This window comes from Scophthalmus maximus, chromosome 2, assembly GCF_022379125.1.
Source record: "Scophthalmus maximus strain ysfricsl-2021 chromosome 2, ASM2237912v1, whole genome shotgun sequence".
NCBI lineage: Eukaryota > Metazoa > Chordata > Actinopteri > Pleuronectiformes > Scophthalmidae > Scophthalmus > Scophthalmus maximus.
Window position 1 is genome coordinate 16,826,000 of NC_061516.1, and position 24,608 is coordinate 16,850,607.

General features: G+C 41.6%; 2 protein-coding genes across 3 annotated transcripts; both read right to left on the reverse strand.

Moving 5' to 3' along the window:
- Positions 1–140: 140 nt before the first annotated feature.
- On the reverse strand, positions 141–9,725 carry inpp5kb (inositol polyphosphate-5-phosphatase Kb). The gene is made up of 13 exons (XM_035627166.2): positions 9,454–9,725; positions 8,301–8,352; positions 5,658–5,762; positions 5,429–5,537; positions 4,976–5,092; positions 4,220–4,395; positions 4,009–4,120; positions 3,767–3,876; positions 2,469–2,682; positions 2,194–2,331; positions 2,023–2,106; positions 1,831–1,935; positions 141–1,300 (listed from the first exon to the last, which is right to left on the reverse strand). The coding sequence occupies exons 1-13, from the start codon at positions 9,680–9,682 to the stop codon at positions 1,232–1,234; spliced, it is 1,620 nt and encodes a 539-aa protein (XP_035483059.1). The 5' UTR covers positions 9,683–9,725; the 3' UTR covers positions 141–1,231.
- Positions 9,726–10,654: 929 nt separating this feature from the next.
- Positions 10,655–24,331, reverse strand: pitpnab (phosphatidylinositol transfer protein, alpha b). 2 transcript variants are annotated; one of them, XM_035626053.2, is made up of 12 exons: positions 24,077–24,331; positions 20,527–20,557; positions 18,670–18,815; positions 18,145–18,236; positions 17,153–17,160; positions 16,614–16,688; positions 16,137–16,220; positions 15,952–16,029; positions 15,595–15,705; positions 15,064–15,186; positions 14,750–14,832; positions 10,655–14,219 (listed from the first exon to the last, which is right to left on the reverse strand). In XM_035626053.2, the coding sequence occupies exons 1-11, from the start codon at positions 24,091–24,093 to the stop codon at positions 14,785–14,787; spliced, it is 813 nt and encodes a 270-aa protein (XP_035481946.1). In that variant the 5' UTR covers positions 24,094–24,331; the 3' UTR covers positions 10,655–14,219; positions 14,750–14,784. The 2 variants fall into 2 exon arrangements, with proteins under 2 accessions (XP_035481946.1, XP_035481947.1); XM_035626054.2 differs by lacking the exon at positions 17,153–17,160.
- Positions 24,332–24,608: the final 277 nt, after the last annotated feature.

A 24,608-nucleotide genomic window follows, 5' to 3' on the forward strand; every position in this document is an offset into this window, starting at 1 on the left:
ATTGGAAGAGTGAGAAATGTGTTCAAGACGACAGCAAGCGATAGCGCTCTTGTTGCATATGTGTACATCCCATATAATATTTGTTAACATTTTAGAAAATTAAAGAATACAGAAATATAAAAAATGTGACACCTCTCCAATTTGTCTTCACAATCTTGTATTTATGAGATAGTTTTTCTTGCATTTGCAAAAATGATTTTGTAATTTTATCATAACAGTTGCACAGGAGAGTGCCCACATTTTTTTATCATGTGTATATAAATGTTCATAATAATAATAAAACTTATAATCACAACACACATACTGACTGTGCTCTGTTGATATTATTCATTCTCAGTCAACCAAATAAACATCTTCGCTACAACACACAATTCAACACTTTTCTTTTTCTTTGACATCAATATTTTTTTTGCATTGGAATAGGAAAGAAACTACAGTGACATTTAGAGAAAGATAAATAATTGAAATCTTTTAAACCCAGATACATTCAAAATATAACCCTGTTATGATTGATGTTCACTGTCTTACAGTCTGTCATGATACACATAAGATCTATATTACTACATGTACATCTGAGATACAATATATCACGGAAAACACTTCAATGTAGAAGTCCACTTCAACATCTATATCTAACATTAAATGTTCTTAAAGGGATCCATGTGTAAATAAACTATTTAAATCTTTAAATCTTTCTCTATTTATAATATAATAAATATTATCAGTCAAAACAAAGTTGGGCTTTGTAGCTGGTGCAAAGTGACAGCAAGACCTAAAATTACCAGATGCTTTTTTTCTGCATTAAGATAGTACAGATAAAGTGAAACAGATCATCACACGATTGTCACTGAATTTTCTATTCAAAAGTTCCCTATGATGGCGGATTCTGCACTACTATCAACAAAACAAACTGAAGCACCTTTTGCTTTTAAAAGCAACTGTGTCGTTTGGCATTTTTATTCATGTATTTTCTGCTCTAACTGGCAAATAATTCATTACAGCAATGAACTGTTCCAGCTAGACTCAATTGTACGTGAAGGCAAAGGTATACAACAACAACTTTAAGTTTCCAGTACATGTGATGGCACAGTGAGTTGGCCTTTAATCAATGACTGGGTGAGCTTATGCAGTAGATGATGGAGCTGATCTTGGGGCGTTTGGAAGTCTTACTCAGCTCTGTGTGGATTTGCAGGGGAGAAGAATACGATGTGGCACTGCAGTGAATTTGTTCCTATTTGTTGAGCCCGTTGATGATCTCAGGAACGAGGCCTTCCATAACAGCTCGCTTTGACTCCAGGATCTGCAAGATTCAAGCAGAGATGGGATCTTAAATCCAACCAGCCCACTGCCACACGCAATTCCTACTGGAAATATGGTGGCCACTTTATTAGGTACACCTGTACAACCTATTGCAAGTAATTGCTCTGCCATACTTGGTCTGCAAAGTTCATTATAGATCATTTTGAGAAATGGGAAAATTTAATTATATATTTGTCTTTCCCATTCACTTACCATGACCTCATTGCTAAAACATGTGTACACTGTATAAAACAAGGTTTCATTAAGCGCCTCAGGGAAGAATGTTATTTTTGCTAAAATGTGTTCAAGTGTTAATGACTTGACATAATTTCTTTTTATTAGTAATTGGTTAAAAATTAATTCCACTCATAGAAACTATAAATAACAATTTTCTGGCACAGATTTCAGCATTTGTCCGGCTGTCTTCTTTTTCTAGCATTATTCTTACAGAAAGTTCATGAGTACAGAAAAAAGAAATACAATTCCCGTTTAAGAAAAGAAATGATGATAAGGTACTTAAAGATCACCCACCTGGAAGTTAGCGCTGAGGCCGATGATGCTTTGCATGTTTGTACTGTAGTAACCCAAAACATACTGTCCACCCAGCAGAGGGATCTCGTCCTTATCCACAGATATCTACAACCAAAACCAGCCTGAACTCATAACTTATTTTCATCGTAAACAGTTTCTACACATATTACAAAAGCCTCTCTTTTACTTTACCTGTATGTCTTCATTTGTCTCCGGCAGGTCATTCTCCCTTACCCAAACAAAGGTCTCATAGTCGGACGCACTCTTGAATCCCACCTGCGGGACATCCACCCCTTGAGTTCAGATCTGTCTTGTATTTTATTATTTGCTCTTTTTTTTCCTCCTATTTGTTGGTCTCAGTACCTTGTACAGGCCGATCCAGTCCCATGTGGAGGACATGAAGTCCTCTTGGATGGTGTAGTTTAGAGCTGCATCCTGGTCGGCACTCCATACCCCCTCAGGAGAGATGTGCACCATTGGTGTGTCAAAGCATTTCCTCAGCTGTATAGGGGAAAAACAAGAGGAAGACGAGTTTTGACAATGCAGGAAGCCGAATGAAGGAAGCAAACATATATGTATTTATTAACAGAACTGAGAGAGCAACACAGAAAAATGTCCAACTATAAGTCTGCGCTCACCTCCAGGCTGAAGGTTGCAATGACAGGCTTGTGGTCACTGACTCCGTAGCTCATTTCACTGGTGTATTTATCCTGGCTGACCACGATTGGATACTCATCTTGTCCATCATCAGTTAAAGTCGACGCCTTCTCATCATCGTCCTCCATCGGCGGGGTTTTGGGTTTGATGCGCCAGAGGATCCGATCCGTCCAAGCTGGCTTCCTCTTCTTGCCACTGAGCAAAGCAAAGACAAGGGTTGATAACCACAGGTTGAACATTTATTGAATTATCTGTCTCCAATAGTAACCTGATATGTCACATATCCACTTGCGTCTTTCCATTTCAACCTAATGCCTAATTCTTATTCTTGTACATATATAAGAATATTGGATACAGATATTGGAAAAAAACAAAACGCAACCCCGACTCACACACATGCAATTCAGTTATACACTAAATGCTTCTTAGCATGCTGTGGAGAAACAACAGATATCAGGGGTGGACAATACCATCTGACATGGTATACAGCTCATGTCTACACACTTTCACTATGAAAAGCAACACATACATTATGCAGGACCACACAGAGGGGTGCTGGGTGCAGGAGGGAACTGTCTCAAGTCTCATGAATTTGCAGATCATATCTGAAATTCATCGCGGCCATTAGTTCACCTAACCGCTTTTGTGTCATGCCATTTATGTCAGTGTCTCCAGTTATTTTGGGATTGTAGATTATATCTATATAACCTAACCGATGGCTTATCATATCTATGGAGACACCCACCTTGGTGGGTCTAGCTCCCTGTACCAGGCCCCCAGCCAGACAGAGAGCAGCCCCCAGGGTGAGGGAGGTGAGGAGGAAGAAGAGAGTGGTGCTGCAGCGCTGTAGGGGCCGGGGTCTGTACATGGTTAGGGGCAGCGCCACAGTGCTCTTTCTGAGAGAGACACATACGTACATGGTGCTTGTGTCAAGTAGGGATAAGACTCGCAGAAAGAGCTGTGGGAGCCATCTTTAGATCAGGCTTTGGCTTTTTTAGTTGTCTGTTTTCTGTTTTGTCTCAGGGGTTGCAGGTTTACTTTGAACAAAAGCTGTGACAGCAAAAGCTTTGTGAAAAAGGACAGATGGTGCGTGGACTGAGGAAATAAGGCAACGGGGTGCATGCAACACATAAAGAGTCTTACTTAAAACCGAACCACGTCTTCAGAGAGCTGTGCAATATTCAAATAGAAACAGGAGCACAGATGAAGTCTGGATGCATGTTTTTGAAAGTGTGTGTCCATGTTGGCGAGTAATCTACTTGTTTGGCGCTCGTGTTACCTGGTATCATAGGTGTTAGAGTTACGGTCAAACTTGTAGGTGGGTTTAAAATTCAATGGCCCTTCCTCAAACTCCTGCAGGAACGCTTCCTTCTTCTTCATCATGATGAGCTGCAAAAAAAATATGAAACAAGTGTGAAATGAAATTTCTTAATTGTTTGTTCGTGTGCACGCACGCGTGTGTGTGTGTGTGTGTGTGTGTGTGTGTGTGTGTGTGTGTGTGTGCTTGTTTCAGCACATCACCTGGTCTTTGCTCCACAGCAAATTCAGGCGTCCACTGTTGATGGACGAGCGGAGGAAGTGCAAGCCATGGTCCGCAATACGGAAGTTCAGGTCGCCAAAACAGAACACCACCCTGGGTGAGAGAGGAACAGAGCATAATTTCTCCCTACCTGCTGTGCGACAACAACCCCTCAGAGCATATAGTTCACTGGGCAAATGTGCGTGTACTGACTTGTGGTCCAGCACGTGTGGGGTGTCGTCCATGTCAAAGTCTTGCGTTTCCAGGATGTGCTCAAACTCATCAACGCGCTCCAGAGCGTAGTTCATGTGAGCTGCCAGGTGACAGTTGAGGAAGCAAACCATGTGGCCGTAGAAGGAAAAACGCACAGACACTCCTCCTTTATTACCCTGTCACAGATAAAAAAAAAAAGAGGAGGTGGAAAGAGTTTTCCAAAGACTGAACTTTAGAGACATATTTTTTATTATTCAGGATTAATAAAAGCAAAGACGGAGGCCATATTTAAGATAAAAATCCGAGATTTTGAGAAAAGAATCATTACAATACAAGAAGAAAGTCTAATAAAGAAGAAAGTCATAACATTACAAGACTTCCTCTTCCACAAAAGGGGCTATTTCCTCCAAGTCCATGTACTTTATTCTTCGACAGTTCGTTGCACAATTGTCTACAACTAACAAAAATTGAATTCTTGTCATACTATTGTAACATTATTCTTATAATTGTATGACTTCATTCTCAAGTTATTATTTCATTTATTCCATATGTACCAGTTGTTCCACTGAGTGTTCTTTGTTTGTGATTTCATTCGGTCAGGGCTGTTGATGTCCCACTGAACAAACACAATAGGCCTTTCATAATGTCTTCAAACTCCACCGCATCTGATGCTGGTGGGATTCCTGGGGTGCAGGGTTTAAAAAGTGTTGTTGTCTTCAAGGCTCAGAGCTAAGCTCACACGTTGGGATTTCCTACCCAGTAGCCGAAGATGCCAGTGCGAGTGTAGGTGGTCTGGATGTCTCTGATGTAAGGGAGGTGAACCTGTTTGGCAAAAACCAGCAGCAGCAAACCCTGCATCCTCACGGATGTGACCTGGAAACAGACGGAGATAGGGAGAGATTTTAATAACCTTTTTGAATTTTTTCTTTCAGTTTCAAATTCTATGAAGGAAATATCATGAGCTAAATAGAAATAGCTTTTCTTGTATTATATGATAATACATAAATACACAGCTAAATACACGGTATTTCACTAAAGATACTACCAAATACAATAAAATGCTGAAAAACTCAAAATGTATGAACGCAGTGTTCAAGTGAAGTACCCCAATGATTATACTGTAACAGTAGCCTTCAGGATATGGTTATCCTCAGATTATCCACAGATTTCCTCACAGTACCATTTCCCTATTCCTGCCTCTGCTCTCACCTTGATGAATCCTCTGGGTGCCAGTGTGTCCATGAGGACGTGGCTCCAGGAGTCCTCCACCAAAAGGTCAGCGATGAACCTCACAGGCGTGGAATTCACCTCCTGCAGGCTGACACACACCAGCAGCAATGAATGACAAACACTGGCACGCTGGCATCTGTAGCCTTTTGGACCTGCTGCTACGGTCCAAGATTTTTTCGATTCCAGGTTCCACATTTTCGCTGCTCACCCAATCACGTAGAGATCCGTGGGGGGCTGGACATCCAGCTGCAGCAAAGAGGTGACGTCTTCAGGAGGCTCGGCTGTGGCTACGTTCCAGGTCACCATGTGCAGCCTGGAAGTGTGTGTTTTGGGGTTAATGACAGTAATTAGGCCAAAGTGATGGAAAAACACTAAACAACAAATATCAGTGGCAGTAAGTCACAGTCTCCCCTTAAGGTGTAATCACAATAGATTCTTAGTATTCATATAATAAATACAGAGCGAAAAAAACAAAAAAACATTTTGAACATCCAAGAAAATAAAACTGTTAAGAAACCCAGACAAGATCCAGATAATGGACAATGAATTAGAAAAATTCAACTTTTACAACATGACCTTCCTCCTTTTCTGCTGAACGCAAGTAAGAAAACAAGTCCCTGATTATTTCAAACAACTCAAACACTCCCTTAACGTGTGTGTGTGTGTGTGTGTGTGTGTGTGTCAACATATGCGCGAGTAACCATGTAACCATGTGCATGTGGTCGACCTGAATGCATCTGTGGGAATGTAGCGTGCGCAGAGCTGAAACGCTTCATCCAGCGTGCGGGACACTTCTTCACTGGCTTCATCGTCAGAGCTCATGTCCTCGATGCAGGTGAGCAGCTGGGTCAGACGCTGGCGGAGCAGCACCTTGGACCTGGAGCCCTGAGATGCTGAGCTGCTCATGCTGTCTGAGCGCGGACGTGGACTGCCGGTCAAGGGGTCCATCTTTGGATCTTAGACTGAAAAAGGTCTTCCTGCCGTTGTTACCTATCTGTCCTATAGGTTATTTAAGAAATTACTCGAATAAAAAAAAAGAAGCTTTATTGCAAATTAGCAAAATGCAGAGTACAAGATGCTTTTGGCTCGATTCCTCCTCAGACTTCTCCAGTTGGTTTGGTTGCAGCCATTTGATGAAAGAGGCCTTTGCTCACTGCTCAGACCACTGGAAGTAACAGGGATCGTTTCATCTAAATTTCTCTGCAGGTGCTTCGGCCCAGCTTCTGCCTCCAAACGGACCGGGATGCAAAACTCAAAAAGCCCTGAGTTAAGTGCGTCTGTGTTGGTGTGGTCCTTTCTGTGGCGGACTCCTGTGTGGTCAGGCAGCGATGGAGCAACAATTCACAAAGCAGTGGGGTTGACTGAGGAATGTGGCCGTAACCCTAATCGCTGGCATGTGAACGTGTGTGTGTGTGTGTGTTTGAGTGTGTGTTTGTCTTTGAGTCACAGTGAGTAGAAGAGGAGGACTAGTGGCTGATCCTCCATCTTTGTGAGTACTGTTGTAAGACTTGAGCAACCGTTCAGATCTCTAAGAGGTTTACTCAACCAGCGTTTCCTCCATCAGCTGAGTACACTTACCGATGCATGCAACTCTGCAATTATATCCCCGCATTAGTGACGGCACACCAACGCACAATGGCATTAACCAGCCTTTCCTCATATAGGTGAAAGGTTATCTTTCTAAACCCAGGGAGAGGGGCTTAAATAGAGTTGAAACAGCTCTGACCAAGATATTAAGCTTTTTTCTTTTTTTAAATATAACAGAGAATTCATTTTCATTTTTAATCAGAGAACACTTTGGACTCTCTGTTTAACACTACCCATCTATGTTATTGTTGCAAAACAGTTAATAGTGGAAACATTACATAATAGATTTGGAGGGATATAATACGTGCAACAATCAGCGACTCCAAACGTTTAGCCTAATACTTTTATTGTATAGAGATTTCAAAACCATGTTAATACTTTCAGCTTTAGTTTCAGAGTCAAGAAAATGTGTTGCTCTGTGAACAATGACCAAGATTAGAAACTGCAAGAAAGTTAACTTTGAAACCTTTGATTCATTGACAGACTTGGTTTCATCATAGAACTCCTGGACTTAATTCACTGCAATATCTTTTTTTTTCAATTGGTATATTGAAAATAAATTCCTTGTTTATTTTCTTTGGCAAATTTGATGCCATCAATCGATCGATTAAAACAAATTAAATCTCTCTTAACAGTGTCCGCACATTGTCTGATTCTAAAACTGTCACACAGCAGCTGTGGTGATAGGACCTCAAGAAATGGAAAATTATTATACTGCGTAATTTGGGGGATTACATAATTCAACACATTTTCGATGATTTTTAACTGGTTAATTTTAACAACTTTATATGAGTAAATAATGAGAGTGTTTTAGTTGCAGGGGACAAAAACAGGAGGGCTGGATACTAGCTAGGAGAAAAAGAAAAACTTTTAAGCCCTTTAATTAAATGCTAATCTTTGGTCCAGTTCTCCTGTCACATCATGTAACAGTGTCACATGAAGAGAATTAGGACACATTCTTTTGCAAGCAAATGTGTTAAGTGAATAACAGACGGGGGGGTTCACAAGCCCAGTGAGTTGTATCACAGCGCCCTGCAAAGACAATGCCAGGCTTAAATTTAGGAAGGTTATGCAATTTAGACACTGTACTGGAAGAGTTAAACCTTCTTTTTCAGGACTCTTTCTGTACACAATGTTATGTCGGAAGTCTGTGCTGTCGTCCACGATTACTTTCATCCCCTTTTTCTCTCTCAAGTTTCTGGACACAGAAGGAAAAAAAGAAGAAGAGGTCTTAATGGGAGAGAAAGGTAATGAATGATCTTACCTGCACTTGTCTCTCCCACCACTTCGTAATCTTCCGGTGCTCATTTCCTTTCCTGCAGGTACACACAAACACACATGCGCCAAAACAAACTGTAAACAAACAGGAAGTGTGCCAAGCACAATAATAGACCACAGCCGAATAGGACAGACAAAGCCAAATCTGACAGGGATGCCTGAAAGTCATTTCTGAAATGGCTTTGTAATCATGTCAAATCCCGGTTAGCTTCATCCATGTTAAAGTGACAGTGCCCCAAGGTCACATGTAAAAACAGAAACACTTTTGTCTCGGTGAAAATTTGCCACTAACATGTACTTTCGGAAAACTGCAGAGTATAAATGTCAATATTAATTCAAATACGTACACAATGGCATTGTGGTTGGTTTACGATTGAAATCCAAATCAGAGAAACAGTATTTTGAGGCCTTTGCACCACTGACAGCTTTGACAGATGAAAATTTAAGGTAAGTCTGACACTCACCATAGCTCTGTTTTGGTCTCCTCCTCTAACCTCTGAAGGAAATGTGTCTCTTTGGCTGAGAAATGTTGGGCCATGTTCACTAGCTCGCTAGATGCTCAGAACGTCTTGTTGTCTGGTGCTGAGCACAGTGGTTTTAGGGTTGTAAGCCAAAACAATGAGCTTTGACGTGCTAAAATGCTCAACAGAGCTGAAAGTAACACAGTCAACAGATCCAATGTCAATATAAGAACATTGTTTAGTGAAGTTTGAGCCGAATCACCGGATCTTTTACATTAAAATGGGAACCGATTTTTAGGCGGCCCACCAGGTGAAAGAGGAGTTGATAACTACACTGTAATGTCATATTATGTTCTTATGGTTTACGAAATAACACAAGGGTCAAACCATTTACATCAAATGTGACCCATCAAGATCCATAGTTGTTGGATTTTTTTTCTCAAATCCATTGACTGTCCGGTGATAAATACTGTGTTCCTCGACACCGCAGGACAGTTCTACTCTATGACCTTCAAGAACAACAACTTCTCCAGACGACCAGAAAGAAGACAACAGCGTCGAACACCATTAATCTTACCAATCTGTTCGAGAAAAACATGATGTAATCTTTGTGTCGAGAAGAACACCTATGAATTTCAGGAAGATGTGATGACCACTATCATCCATTCAGCATAGTACCTGTATCTGTGTGTTTCTCCTGTGGTGTCCGGAAAAAGCTGCAGACCCCTTGGGCACAGATGATGAAGATCTCCAAAGGGGAGTTGGGAGACTGGACCTGCTTTCCTGCGGCGAGTCCCGTTGTCTGACTGTTCCTCCTCTCTTTGGTTCCCCTCACTTCGCTCTCAGCTGTTCCCCGCCTGGGTTCAAGGTCCCACACACAACCTGCTCTGGACTTAAAGCGTAACATCGGATCAAGCTATTATCCCAGGTTGGCTAACAATGCAGTGAGAAAGTATTTTGTTAGTCATGAATGGACATGTCTGTTTATTCAATGTCGCCGTGACGCATGGTATTTGTTGCATTAAAGCCCTCTTTGGGAGTTCACAAATAATCCTTCACTTTCTTAACAGTATGCGCGTATGGCGCTCTGCTTTACTCTGTGCCAATTCAGAGTTAAACCTATAATTTCTGGGCAATGATTCAACAATGCTGCGGTGGGGAATAATAAATATATTAGGTTTTGCTGGGAGATCTGCTAATATTCTTCTTTTGTTGATTTATAAACTCAGTTTAATGAATGAGTTCATTAATTTAGCTCACATATTGGTGTTAAATTAATGGGAAAATATCGATTGATTCCACTGAATGTCTTTGTAATGTTTTGCACTCATTTGAAATGTAGAGGGTGCTGTCCTTCATTGTTGTATTCTGTTACTAGATGGCTGCTTTACTGTTGGAGCAGTGTTGGTGTCTTTTAACACCTTCTAAACACCCACAGATTGTGCTGTCTCACAAAATCTGTAGCAGCACTCTTTCTTTCTCCTCCTCTGCCCCTTAGATAGTAATCTTTGGCAGCCAAAGCCTGATTAATTGTACCCTGCCTACTGTGTGTGTGTGTGTGTGTGTGTGTGTGTGTGTGTTTGTGTGTGTGTGTGTGGAGGCTGCGGCCTGCCAGCCTGTTTTATTTTTCTAGACCTACCAGTAAATTGCTTTATAATTGACTTTTATACTACTTTAATATAAATATTTAGCAGCTTCCCAAAGCTTTACTAGAGATGGGTTTTAATTAAAGACTAACATACCTCTGATTGCCCTAAGTCCAGTATCATTGCTCTCCTTGCAGTCAAAATTCGGTGGTAAATGAGTTAGGAGATCATTGCTCTTGTGTTACAGCGCATGAATTAGAGCAAAAGAAAAACGACAACTTTCACATCAAAACTTATGTACAGTAGCTCTGCTTCTTTTTATTCATTTCTTACGTCTCCAATGTACAGTAGTGTTATTGGAAGATAAGATGACAAAAAAAGGCACAAATTCACAATAAAAGAAAGGAAAAAACAGGAGACAAGTTAACAGGAGTGAGCGAGAGTAAGAGAGAGAGAGAGAGAGAGAGAGAGATTTTATAATCTAAAAACAGTTTGGAACTGTGGAATCATTTGGTTTCATACTCTGATTATAAATTGAGGAATCTAACAACAGATATCTATGAGATTGTCTCTGTTAAGCCATGTTCTCTCACAAGTTTGTATGGTGTCTTTAAAATGGATCTACAGTCAGTATCTGTTTCCAAACAGACAAGCCTCAAGCACCCGGTCGTAGCTGCGGAGTAGTTTCCCCTCGACCCCCATCGCCGACCACAAGACGGCAAATCTAACTAAATTCCTACGGAGGCTCCACTTAGTGCCGACACCATCCGCTAATTAAGTGGATCAATGAGTCGACCCAAGCTGCCGCCATACGGTATGTTCCTTTTCAGTGAGAGAGGCGGGTGTAGTTCAGAGACTGACAACAGCAGTACAACAACATTCAGAACAAAAATATATATTTATACACTGTCCTGTCAATGAGACCTGGTCCCGGTCTGTGAGGGCACGGACGTGAGAAGGAGAGGAAGTAGTGGATAGGCTTTTTGCTTTGCTTTGCTTTTTTCTCCCTCCCGCTGCAAACAGCACAGCATCTCAGCTCTCCACTGCTTTGCTGGGGCGTCATTAAAATCTGCAGCCAGCAAAACCTCTAACAGCGTGTAAGGATAAATATCTAATCAGCAGCACATTTCTGCAACTGTAGCTCTCCGCCCCCTCAGGACACCTCTGCGAGAGCAACGTGGTCACTGTGGTCTGTGTAATGCCTGACGATTTAGCAAGGGGATTAGAGGATCAAGTGCCGAGAGGGTGTGCTGAAGGTTTGGCAGGACAGTCTGGTCTATATATATATATATTTATGTATCATCTACATTAATTTATTTGCTATTTACAGAGTCGGTACATACAGTACATCCACAAATCTCCAGTACATCCATAAATCTCCATGAATCAGTTGGTAGCCCCATCACTGACAGTGAGTGAGATGCTCGATGGACACAGAGAGAGGTGTGTTTTCTTTAAAGAGGACGCAACAGAATCTTAATCTGACAGATACACAAATACCTGTAAAACGTGTCACAAGGATGGACAATAAGAGATTTTAAAGTTATTAAGTAGGTATCACCGAGGCAAGGCTGCTTTAATACAGTTTCTAATGGTATATTTTTTTTTAAAGAAATTTGGATTTATCATGCTAAAGACTTAGAAAGCTGAGTAAAATAAAGCAGGTTCACTGGTTGGAAAAAGTGAAGGTGAATGTCACAGCGCAAAAACATCTTTAGACATTTTTATGAAAGCTGTTTTGTTTTGTGACGTAGTCATTAATGCACAATGTCTGCTTTTTATTCTAGGCAAAATATTGATATGAATGTCAAATTAATCAAATTTTATTTTACAATCACTCTAAGTGCTAACATACATACATATATACAGTATATATATATATATATATGTATATATACACATAAATACATATATATATATATATTTTTATTTTTTATTTTTATTTTACTTGTTTTGATGGCAGATATTTTGTCCATGACACTGTCATAATTCAAATGTATCAACTGTGAGTAAACTGTGTAAGCATTGTGGCAATGGCCTTCTGATGTTATCTGTTGCTTGCTCTCTAATGTTCCCACACTGTTAAAATATGTGGAGGATGTGAAGGATAGAAAAGAGAAAAAATAAAGATGACTGAGGACAAAAGGAGGCCAGACAGTCATCAACAAGAGGAATCGGGACAGGGCCTGTTGTTAAACGCTCCACTACCTTCATCACGTCCTCCCCTCTTTACCCAGCCAGCATCGGATCTCTTCAAAGACACGCCACCATACATTACTCATGTACACCCATGCATATATCGAAAAAACCACACTACTACAAACAACAATCGGCAGACTCCTCCAAAGACGGACACCACAAAACCAGCGTTTAACAAATAACAACGAGTTGACTTTCAGCTTCGCTTCTGCTCGAATAAAACTGTTTTCACGACAGAAACAGATTGTCAATGATAAACGGGAGACCCAACGTGTCATGGTAGTTATTGCTATCACTGGATAATACCATTTATCCACTGGAGGAATGACAGAATGGGTGACAGGGCAAAGATTTATGCAGACAACCTTAAAGTATTACTCTCAGAGAACATTTTTTTCTATCTACAGCGTGTGGGAAGAGATGCATATCCGTGGTGGCTGTTCATTTTAAAATCACCACCATGAAAAAACAAGTTTTGCATTTAAAGTATGTGAATCCTGTGGATTGTCAGACTAAAGGAGAGACAGTCCTATACTCATTTATGGCTGTTCTAGTTGTCTACTGTGCATTTTCTATTGTATTCATACATTTTGTCTTCTATCTTATGAGAAGAGTAGAAGAGACTTTCTCTCTCTTTATGTGTGTGTGTGTGTGTGTGTGTGTGTGTTAATGAATATTTGAATATAAAAATGATTCTTTCACTTTCTAGCAGACTGTTTGAACAGCCTGATGGAACTTAAGATCAAGAGAAATGAGCTGGTGACGAAAAAATTTAAAATATGGCCTTCAAAAGCTACAGAAACACACGCACGCACGCACACACACACACACACAAAGTCGCAGAAAAGCCAATGAATGCATCAACATATTCAGGGATATAATACGAATAAATCCTATCTGGTACCTCAGGAGCACAACAGACACAACATAACACTCACAATTGCGACCTTGCAGCTGCAGTTTGTAGATTTGCAAATTGATTTGAGCAACAAAAGGAAACACTGCATAAAACATGACACAAATGGCGAGAGGGGAGGTACTAACACATCCAGAAAAATATGGAAAAAAAGAAAGAAAGAAAAACGAGAAGAGAAAAAAAAACACGGGATCAAAATGCAACACTGAGCAGACACAGCTTAGTCTGGAAGAATAAAAATCCACAGACACACTTAAGGACAAATCATTTTAAAAACCCTGTTTATATATATTAATATTTATATATATATATATATTTCAATACAATGATTCAGCTCCCCAATATACTGTATACTGTATATATACACATTGGGACATCTTAAATAGAAAGAAGTCCTAAATTGCAGAGTATATGACACTATTCTCTGTAGTTTAGAACAGTTCGCACACTGAGAGAGAGAAAGAGAGGACTGATAAAATCTATATTGTTGCTACTGGAGGCCTCAGAGCAGTTATTAAGATGGGGACACTGGATGGAAAAACAAACAGAGATAGATGGGACTGGGGGGTGGGGGGGTGGAATGGGGTGGAGGAGACCAGCTGGAAAATTGGGAGTTTACTGGGTCCAGGTCCCCGAAAACCAGATTGCACCGGGGGAAGGAAGAGTTTGGACCGGCCGGTCAGGTGTTGTATCAGTTGGAACAAGAGGAGGATGTGAATCCGCTGGTGTCTGGGTATTCTGGTCTGAAAGAGACAGAGAGAAATAAGAGCATACACACAAGGCATTTCCTTTGGTTACTTATTAGCATGTTTTTCAATAATACAGCCATATTGAGAATGTAATTAGTATAAAGAAGATTTAAAAAAGAGGGGGTTTGAATAAGTCTTATATGTTATCCCTGAATGAATCAGACAATACTGTCAACAGCCATTAAAAAATATTTTGTTGCCATGTTTAAGCAATAAATCAGGATAGGAATGATATATGAACAAACGTCTTTGTAAAAAACCTTCAGAATATAGTCAGAAATAAGTGCTGGTGTTTATAAGTGCTACTGAATGGAAATTAAAAAACAATGTGTGTTGTAATTGAAATCAACTGATGCAGTGTAGTAAAATAAATGTGGAAATAAAAGGAAAATGGCCCCAAAACTGACCAGCGTATGAAAAACCCCCCCAAAAAACTCCAAGAGTTTGTGTTCATACTGACAGACAAATGGATATTAAGGTGCAATGTTATGGTTCACAAAACACTTGATTCATATTCCTCTCACCCGATGAGCAGCAGCATTCACAGTCTGACACAACCTCAGTCCTCCAGAGCCACCATCCCCTTCACGGGGTCCTTCACCCTCATCTGACAAACACATCAAAAACACACATCACACACTGAAATGCTGTCGCTGCATGATAAATCCCAGTTCGTACTCAAACACAGCGGAGCTGACACCCTGTCCCGTTTCAGGACTCGAAGACTATGACTGACCAACTAGCTTCTACTCATGTCAACTTGTTCTTGAAAATGTTAAAAGATTCAGATCTGCGCAGACCGTGTCTGGATCCGTCCTGCTCAGTTTTCATTGCCTACCTCGTCTAACTCCTTGCGCGTCTCCTCCTCCATGCGGCGAATGTCTTCCATGTTCAATTCAATCCACTTGTCGATCCAGCAGAACAGCTGACGGTGGAAATTGGTGAACAAGCGTTTCTCTTGCTGAGGACGACAGGAAAAGAAAACATGAAGTCAAACTGTGATTTGGAGAAACGGAACTCGAATGCTAAAATGAAGCTGTGTGATTATGGGTTGAATTCTATCCTGCTGTAGCCTGTTTATCCACTAGAGGCTGGTGCAGCATGTATGTACAGTGTGTGCAGCGTGGTGTGGTACTTTTACACTATCAACTCAGACTGTATGTACTGCATGCATGCACAGGATATACACCAAAGGCAACAACAGTTCTTGACACACACACACACAAAAAAATACTGTCCAGGAGGGAAAATAACTCAAAAGTTTCCTTGGTTGTTAAAGATCCGTGCTCAGTAGCTGATCTTGACCTGTGGCTACCTGGATGTCACAGTGACGAACTGTTATGTAGCACAGTCTGAACTGTGAACAAACCTTCTGAATGAAACTCTCCACTTTATTTTGCAGTCCCCACCACTTGAATTTGACAGTGACCAGTTTGTAGGCACACATGTGTGGGCAGTCTTTCTTGTTAGGAAGCTCCTTCTGCAAGTGCACACAAATACACACGGATCATTTTTAAATTGTCAACAAAACTTTTGCCGAGTGCTTAGGTCTTCAATGCTGACTGAACATTACAGTTGCTAAGCAGCGAGAGTCAGAACAAGTGATTTTTTTTCCCTATTTCATATCATATCATATTTCATATCAATAGTTTCAAAAGATCCTTTGGTTATCGTGTATTTCGGTGGCGTCAGACATGTCTGAGACATTTATAACAAGACTCTGCACCTTCCAGTCTGGTCCTAGAGGGCCTCGGCTGGTCTTCATCGACTTGAACCTGCACGGGTCTTCCTCGGGCTTATAGTCCTGGAGAGACACGAGAAGAAACACAGTGAGCCGAAGGCATACACAAGAGTTAAGAGATCTCGTTTCTGTATTCATCTTACTACGGATCTGAAATTGAACATACTCACCTTCGAATCCACTTGGCTTCTGTCCGCAATGTCAATATAGACTACATCCACCTTTTTCCAAGTTTCTGCATCCAAACCGTGAACCTGAGGCAGAACCACAGAGCAGAGCTAGATACAGACACACACCTCTGCAGGCAACACGTAACACAAGAAAGCCTGTACGATAAAAATGCAGAAAATTATACTTGAGGGAATTTGTTGTAGCCTTTTTTGTAGTAGCCAAAACAATGGCTTGGTTCCATGTGTTGGACAAAATTTTATAGAACAGTTTTTGATTTGGAAAGAAAACAGTGTAACCCATACCAAGTGTGAGATACAGCATGATTTAAGATGAAGCATTACTTCAGATCATTGCATCTCTGCCATGTATGCACAGTTTGAAGTTCTCTACCCCCCAAAAATGACCACATCAAAATACACGATAGCATCTCATTTACACACACACGTTCTCTGCTCATTACAGTCTTTTGCAATTACATTTTCAAGGTGTCCCAAGTCAGGTTTGTGCCATGTCTCAATCTTGATCAGGAAGTTATCTTTCATATACTCGTTCTGCGGAGAAAAGAGTCCTGAGTGAAGACGGACAGCAAGTGTACAGAACAATATCTAAGCAATGCAAAATCATGAAATACAATTGACACGAGTCAGTTTCCTGCTCTTACACACACACACACACACACACACACACACACACACACACACACACACACACACACACACACACACACACACACACACACACACACACACACACACACACACACACACACACACACACACACACACACACACACACACACACACACACACGCACACACACACGCACACACACATGCAGAGCAATGTTGTCTGACTATTCCCGCTGCTGCAGTGTCACTGAAATGGATCAGATTTCTTTCTCCACTTTCAGGTTCATTCGCTGCCTCTATGTGAGGCAAAGTTTGGTGTGTGTGCGTTTGTGTTGTCATAAATTTATTTAATTTATGAGCACAAAAGATTAAAAAAAAAATACTTACAGTGATAACTGCAGAGCCATGAGAAAGAATGCATAGGAGCAAACGAAAAATACGAGATACATATTATAAATTGAATAACATTTAGGGTTGAACAATAGGTCAAGGGGAACTATTGGACGGTATTCGTCAGTGGGTATTGTGTTTGTGTACGATCAGGTTGTGCTTTTTAATATCTTGTGTGTTTGCATAACAGATGGCTGTCGGTGTATGTGTGTGTGTGTGTGAGATCTCAAGTGATTGCATGACTCTTCTCACTGAACACAGTAAATTATTCAACAACTCTTTCAAGGTGAGAGAGAGAGAGAGAGAGAAAGGGAGAGAGGTACCGAGAGAACAAACTTCATGTGGAGAAGTGATCAGCATCTGCGCGACCTCAAAATAATTTGAGCCAATTACATTCCCACTAGTCTAAGATTAATATCAAGTGGACATGATCATGTTCAGCATTATAATTTCCCTTTGAATCAAATATGTACAACAGATAAGGAAGCCCTTCAGTGAGAACATTATCCCCCTCGGACTCCTGTTTAATGTTTATTCAGTGACAGATTTCAGATACCAAATATATTAAAACATGAATTTGCAGTTATTATGGTGGGTATAATTACAGCCTCCAATAGCTTGGACAGATTGGCTACATTCAATAGATTCGAAGTTTGGAGGATGGGGCTCCCCCCGGGGAGTGTGGATTTCAACCATGACCAAGGATTTCCTGTGATTGGGACATTTTATTAAGGACGGAATATCTAATTTCTATTAAACATAGTTTAGTTATTCTTATAATGGTGTCTGTACCTGTAACCCCGAAAGGGGTTTTTATTCTTATTTTTCGTGCACCACTAAAGCTCTGTGAGACACGTGGCAAACTATGAAAATAATGAGAAAAAAGAAAAACGTACGCAGCTTCAGATATATGATGTAGTCCGAATTTTGTACATGACATTTGTGTGTGTGTGTGGGTATGTGTGTGTTTGTGTGTGTGTGCGAGTTACCTGTGCGACAGTACGGATATGCATTCCAGGCTTTCTCATGGATATTGAGAGCAGAAGCTGGAGCCAACATTCTGACGAATGATGGCACTTTACTAATAGGAAGAAAAATAAAACGTAAAAACAAATCACTGTAATTTTTCACATTATTTAACTTATTTAATTTGACCTAATAACTCAAAAGTAATACCTTACCATAATGATTTAGAAGCAGTGATATTTAACGTTACACCTGCTCGGCATGAGCATCTCAACATTATCATGTGTAAGTACAGTACAGTCTCACACAGTAGCGAGCATGCCTTAGTTAAATTGTACAGAGCCAGGTTTGCTCTCTTTCATCTAACTCTATTTGGGTATACATTATAATGATAATAACAATAATTTTGAACTATCCCTTAAAAGCTATTGGTCGTTTCCAGCGTACTATAGTCCACATGGGGTGAACCAGGAAGAAGGCTTTTATTTAAATGGGTGAGGTTTACATGAACCTTCTTTGCATTGAAACGTGCCCTGAACACGTCTTACCTCTGCAAATGGTAGATTTTGTGCGTGTACTGTCCCTTCTCGCCTTCTTTCTCGTAGGGCTCATTTTTTAGCACCTCCACTCCTTCTCCTCCACCCGTCTCATTCTTACTGGCCTCGGCCACAGAGTACAGCTGGCCAACCTGGTACTGAAAATAAGAAAAGAACAAGAAAAACACGCTGTGGTCGGACTGAGGCAGAAAAGTGTGAAAAAGAGAAATAAGAAGATGCTCCCTCCCATCCTCCTTTAATGAATGCATGTTGCATTCGCCATGTATCATCCTGAAGATAAGTGAGCTTTCACAGTCACGGACAGATATACTTTTCTTTTTTCTCCTGTATCATGAGCTCATCTATTTCAATCTTAAGTGATGGATTACATTTTCTTCTTATCCCTGATCGCTACCTTCGCCATACCCTGTCCCCGAATCCTCATAATCTCTTCCATAAACTCTCATCCTCTACATCTTCTTGTCACATCTAATTTTATATTGCGCACAATTTGGTTCCTCATTCGCAACATGTGCCACAAACCTCTCGTCCCATTCTTCCTCTCGGGCCCCATCTTCCTGATACCGGGGTGTGCATGCGAGTGTTGGAACAAAGCACAATGGATCTTTTCATTTCTTAATCACCTCTAATCCACCGTATAACCTCTGCTCAAAGCTGGACCGGAGCGCAGACACGCTTACAACATCATACACAAGGAACGAGCTGATGGAGTAAGAATTATTCTATTATTTGCACAGAGATTACAAATCTCCATATCTGGTATGTAGAGGCAAATAACGGAGGGAGCCCTGGAGGGAGCCAAAAAAAGGCTCCTCTAATAATGTCTTTCCCCAGCATCGAATTGTGACATACTATACTGACTGGGACACAACGGTCAGGCCTCCTGCTTGAGAGAAAACCTGCCTCATTGTACAGAGATACGACTCTGCTGACCACAGTTAATGAGAAGCAACTGGTGTGGATCTAAAGAGAATCGACATATACAGTATTTCTCTCTCTCCACTGCCTCGTGGTTTGGCGGTAGAATGAAAATGAATGTGTACAACACCAGGAGATGTTTCGAAGTCACAGATTTTCTTTGGCAAGCAAATCAATACAAGGAAGATTCCCCCAAATGTTTTTGGTTTGGTTGTTTTTATTGCAAGTAAGTAAAGAATATATGAAGAGGACATGCCATTCTAATCCCAACTGGTGCTTTACACTCATACCTGAGACTGTTTAGTGTGTGTAAGAGCAGATTATGTGCTGCTTTGTGCAGATTATGGTGGTGGTTACACACAATGTCATGGAAGTATACTTTCAGCTGACTCATTTACGATGCACGCCTGAATAGAGCAGCAATGGAAACGAGGATAACAGGGGGCAGAGCCAGAGAAAGGAGGACGAGGTCGAGGGGAAAGAATTTGTTGACTGTGTTGATTCAGCAGTTTGTCTGCTTGCAACCTTCTTTGATATGATGGAGCTGTAAAGTACCTATGGTCAATTTAGAGTCTCCAATGAACCTAACTCCATTCTTCATCTCTTTGGACTGTGGGAGGAAGCCGGAGAAGCCGGAGGGAACCCACGCATACGGGAGAACATGCAAACTCCACACAGAAAGGCCCTGGTTGACCCGGGATTCGAAGGTGAGGCGAAGGTGCTAACCACTACACCACCGTGCAGCCCACATCTTATGTGTGCACAATTTAAATATCAACACATGTAAAAGTACAACATAACACACACACACACACACACACACACACACACACACACACACACACACACACACACACACACACACACACACACACACACACACACACACACACACACACACACACACACACACACACAAATAAAACTTACCTCTTCCACAGAGATAGGAAGAATCACTCGACTGGAAGAGAAGGAACAAGAAAGGAAGTTGTTAAAAGAATAAAAATGCATCAATCAACCCAAAACTTTGCTCCTATATGCTGAGCTCTAACCAGTGGATTAGTTTGTTTTGCAGCTCAGGAGAATTGATTTTTGTCCAACTCATTCATACCAAATACAGTGAAGAAAACATACACAGATACTTCCTCCTGGATTACTTCCCCTGCAGACTGATTCTTGTGTTACTCGTTATTTCTTTTTTCCCCGGTAAACAATCCTGATAACCTCAGGCACTCCATTTGGTTTAATAGTAAACATATTGCACAACGTTTGACCCCGTGAGCATTAATCCCTAAATATTGCGCTACTAAATTCATTATTGGCATCGTAGTATGACATCTTGTCATGCTCTGTGAACTGGATCAGCCCGGAGAGACCCTGTGAGTGACGCACTGACCACAGGAAGTGACATCTCTAACCATTCAGCTCCCCACAAACCAGTTATCTGACAGACATGTGTCCTTTGCATGAAGCTGTTTCAGCGGACTCTTCAGCTGAGCTGGAGTAAACCGACAGGGATTTGTAATGAGTGACAGCATATGTACAGTATACCAGCTATACAAGGAGTAGATGACCATCAAACAGATCAGGTGCTGAGTGACTTCAGCTCTGTATCCCAGATAAGCACTTCACAATTTACGGGGTTTTTTGATTAATTTCAATTTTAAGTGTTGACTTTGTGACACATTATCCTTTGTTAACAATATAAAATAAGACGGATACCAAACGTTACAAAGACAAAAATACAACACCAGCCAATTAAGTATGAAATCCACATATTTCACTTTGACACTGTGACACTGAGTCTTCGGGAGAGAGTAGATGATTTATTCTTTGCTATTCTGAGGAGAAGATGAGAATATGCTTCACTGATGCAGGAAAACAGCCAAGATCAAATTCAAAAAGTGAGATGTGAAGCCTAAATTTTCAGGTTGAATGTATATTTAAAAAGGTTTATCATAGAGGTTATTTTACAGGCAGGGGAAGCTGTGATCAAGAGATTCTCTCCGTCTGCATTTCTGCCTCATGATCCTTATGCACCATTATCATTTATGCTTTTCTTTTCTTTTTTTAACATGAAAGCCATATCTACACTCATTATGTTCTCTAAATTTTGTTGGCATTTTTGTGTTTTTATTTCTTCAATAAAATCCCAAAGAGAAACTAACCAGCGGTGGTTTTACTGGACATAAAATAAAAACATAAACAGCACACAGAAGAAGTGCACGTACACTGTCCATAAATAAAATGACTTATTAGCATTTTGTCTGTCTCAAACATCATTTCATTATGTTTACATGAAGAGTGCTGGGACCTGACTGACAAATTGACACATAGGTCCACCAACAACAACAACAACAAACTGATGACACCCATGTCTACATTCAAGGACACAGTTTTTTCACATTGTGAAGTAGTGAAACAAGGATAGTGGTAAAACAAGTGAGTGACCAGTTGTTGTTTGTTTGGCATTCGTTTCTGATATAATATTGTGTATCATATTATTGTGCACCTTTTAAAATGCTCAAAGTAAGTCTTTCGTGCATCTAAGTATTAAGTAAAGTTTATATTTTAATGTAGGCTCAAGTCAAACAAGGACTAAAGTCACCTGGATGCTCTGTGTCTGTAAATCTCCTTGGTCTAAAGGTCTTGACAAGTGTCTTTCTGTTGCTTCAGGAAACAAACACCTCTTTTCTCCTCCTGCCTCGATCATCTGTTCTGTCTTCTCCTTTTCTCCATATGCCTTTTTCGCTATATATTTTCCTCTTTCACTGCTATTCATTGTCTTTATTGCATCATATATTGCACAGTAAATTGGTGCACACCTGCCAAAACTCATGGAAGAGCAGGGGGGGGGGAAAAAGTGGCTCAGGAGTAATTCAGGTCAGTGGTTCAGGTGAGCACGATACCAAGTCTGTGCTACAGTAGGACATGGATCTCTTGACCCACACAAGTGTATCTTGGTGTGTGTGTGTGCGTGCGTGTGTGCGTGCGCAAGGCTCTTCATGTGCCCATGTGTTGACAGTGCAATGCATTCAGCATTTAATCACGACCGATTTAATTAATTCCCAGGCAGACCGCTGAGGCCCAGACTCTCCCTAATCACTTCAGATCTTTGGCCAATGCCATCACTCCGATCCTGAGCTTTTTTTTTTGAGTTCGGGGCCATTCATTGATGAAATACATGTGATGAGAAATCCAGACAATGATCACTGTTGACAAATTGTATGCCCATTTAAACCTGACTCTAATCAATATAGATTGTTCAAGATCAAACAATGAAATTACATGTATGACTAAAAATAGAAGAATATAGCGATATATTAAGTGACAGACAACTATCTGAAACTACATTGTTACCCTATGAATGTAGAGGAGATCCAATGACTTTCTACAGGTGAGTCACCTATAGCTCCATGAAGCAGAATGAACAACATCAAAATGATGGAGCCACCTTGTCTGAAGTCCACAACCATGTCTAATATCTGCTACTTAGTTTGAAGGCCCGCATCGTCCCACTGCATCAGCTGGTGGTTAGATTAAGAGAATTTGCAGACGAGCTGGGATGATATTGGCCTTGGCTTTTGTATTCTTAGCCACCAGCTGATTCTGGCTACAGGCCTCAGTCGCTCAGATATCCTCCCTGCACACCGTGGCCTGCAAAGCCAATGCCCCACATGCAGTGTGTCAGAACCCCCCCCCCCCCCAGATCTTCCTGTTTGCACGCGAGATCCCACTTCGGCCCAGCTGTCAGATTGTCAGAAATGCCTGACTGGTGCGCCAAAACCTCGCCATTTGCCCTTTTTTGAAATAGCCAATGCTCTGCTCCCACTTTTCCTATACCTGCCCATTGCCACCCTCTCTCTGCCCTCGAGCCCCCCCCCCCTGAGCATCGCCACGCGCCTCCCTACCACCATTCCTCCAGAGGTACAGTATAAGCGCCGGAATGCTCCATCGGTCGTTTCACCTTCACCGCGAATCAATAACACGGCCGCCGCGGCTCCTACGCGGAGGGACGCTGCGTGGCGCCGTGCGTCACACAGCGGCACCGCGACACCCGTCCGTCGGCACAGCACCAGGGCAGGAGGCAGTTATGTGACCCGCCACAGTGATAACCTCACTTGGAGGCTCGTGGTGCAAAAAGAAATAAATAAATCAATCAGTAAGAAATGTGAAGGGCACAGCCATGCCTGCCCGAGCCGGCTGCTGATGCAACTGCAGCCGCTGCTTTATTGAACGGACACGTCGCGGTGACGGAGAGAGAAGAGATGCGGGACGTCGACGTCGCCCTGGACGCGCTCTTGTAATTCCAGTCAGGGCGACCGGCCACAATGTCAGCGCTGCGAAACCCGACGGATGGACGCGCACAAATTCCCTCTCTCTCTCTCTCTCTCTCTCTCTCTCTCTCTCTCTGTCTCTCTCTCTGTCACACACTCACTCACACACACACACACACACACATGCAAACATAGCTACTTACAATTCCTTTATGAGCATTTTTTTTCCAGAGTATCCCAGAGGGGCAGCAGCTCAATACAGGTCCAGAAACGCGTTCGATCTTCTTCTTCTTCTTCTTCTTCTTCTTCTTCTTCTTCTTCCTCCGCTTGCCTTCTCTTCCACCTCTCCTCCTCTATGTCATCCTACCTCCACAGTCGCGTATTTTCTTCAAATTCACTTCCTGGTCGGGGCCGCGGCGCGGCGTTGCTGTTGCGCGCAGAGCACCGACCGAGGCCTGCGCAGCGCAGCGCGCGCGCGCACACACACACACACACTCGCACACACACACACACACACACACACTCGCACACACACACACACACACACTCGCACACACACACACACACACACACACACTCGCACACACACACACACACACACTCGCACACAGAAAAGCACGGTGCAGCAGTGGTCGTTGTGGTGGGTCCACGCAGCTCAGACACGATGAATGGATATAGTCACACTGACCCATTCAGTTTTTCAAATGAGTAGCAACACATGAAGGCCTATATGTA

What these genes read in the sequence shown, in the direction of transcription:
- pitpnab (XM_035626053.2), bottom strand. An exon ending in TGGAGAGTTTCATTCAGAAG is followed by an intron (nt 15,187 to 15,594) that starts GTTTGTTCACAG and finishes TGTCGTCCTCAG; the next exon opens with CAAGAGAAACGCTTGTTCAC. An exon ending in CGCGCAAGGAGTTAGACGAG is followed by an intron (nt 14,833 to 15,063) that starts GTAGGCAATGAA and finishes TGTGTTTGTCAG; the next exon opens with ATGAGGGTGAAGGACCCCGT.
- inpp5kb (XM_035627166.2), bottom strand. Translation starts at nt 9,682, where the DNA reads ATGTTACGCTTTAAGTCCAGAGCAGGTTGTGTGTGGGACCTTGAACCC. An exon ending in TCTAACACCTATGATACCAG is followed by an intron (nt 2,683 to 3,766) that starts GTAACACGAGCG and finishes TGCTTTGCTCAG; the next exon opens with TGGCAAGAAGAGGAAGCCAG. An exon ending in GCCTCAGCGCTAACTTCCAG is followed by an intron (nt 1,301 to 1,830) that starts GTGGGTGATCTT and finishes TGAATCTTGCAG; the next exon opens with ATCCTGGAGTCAAAGCGAGC.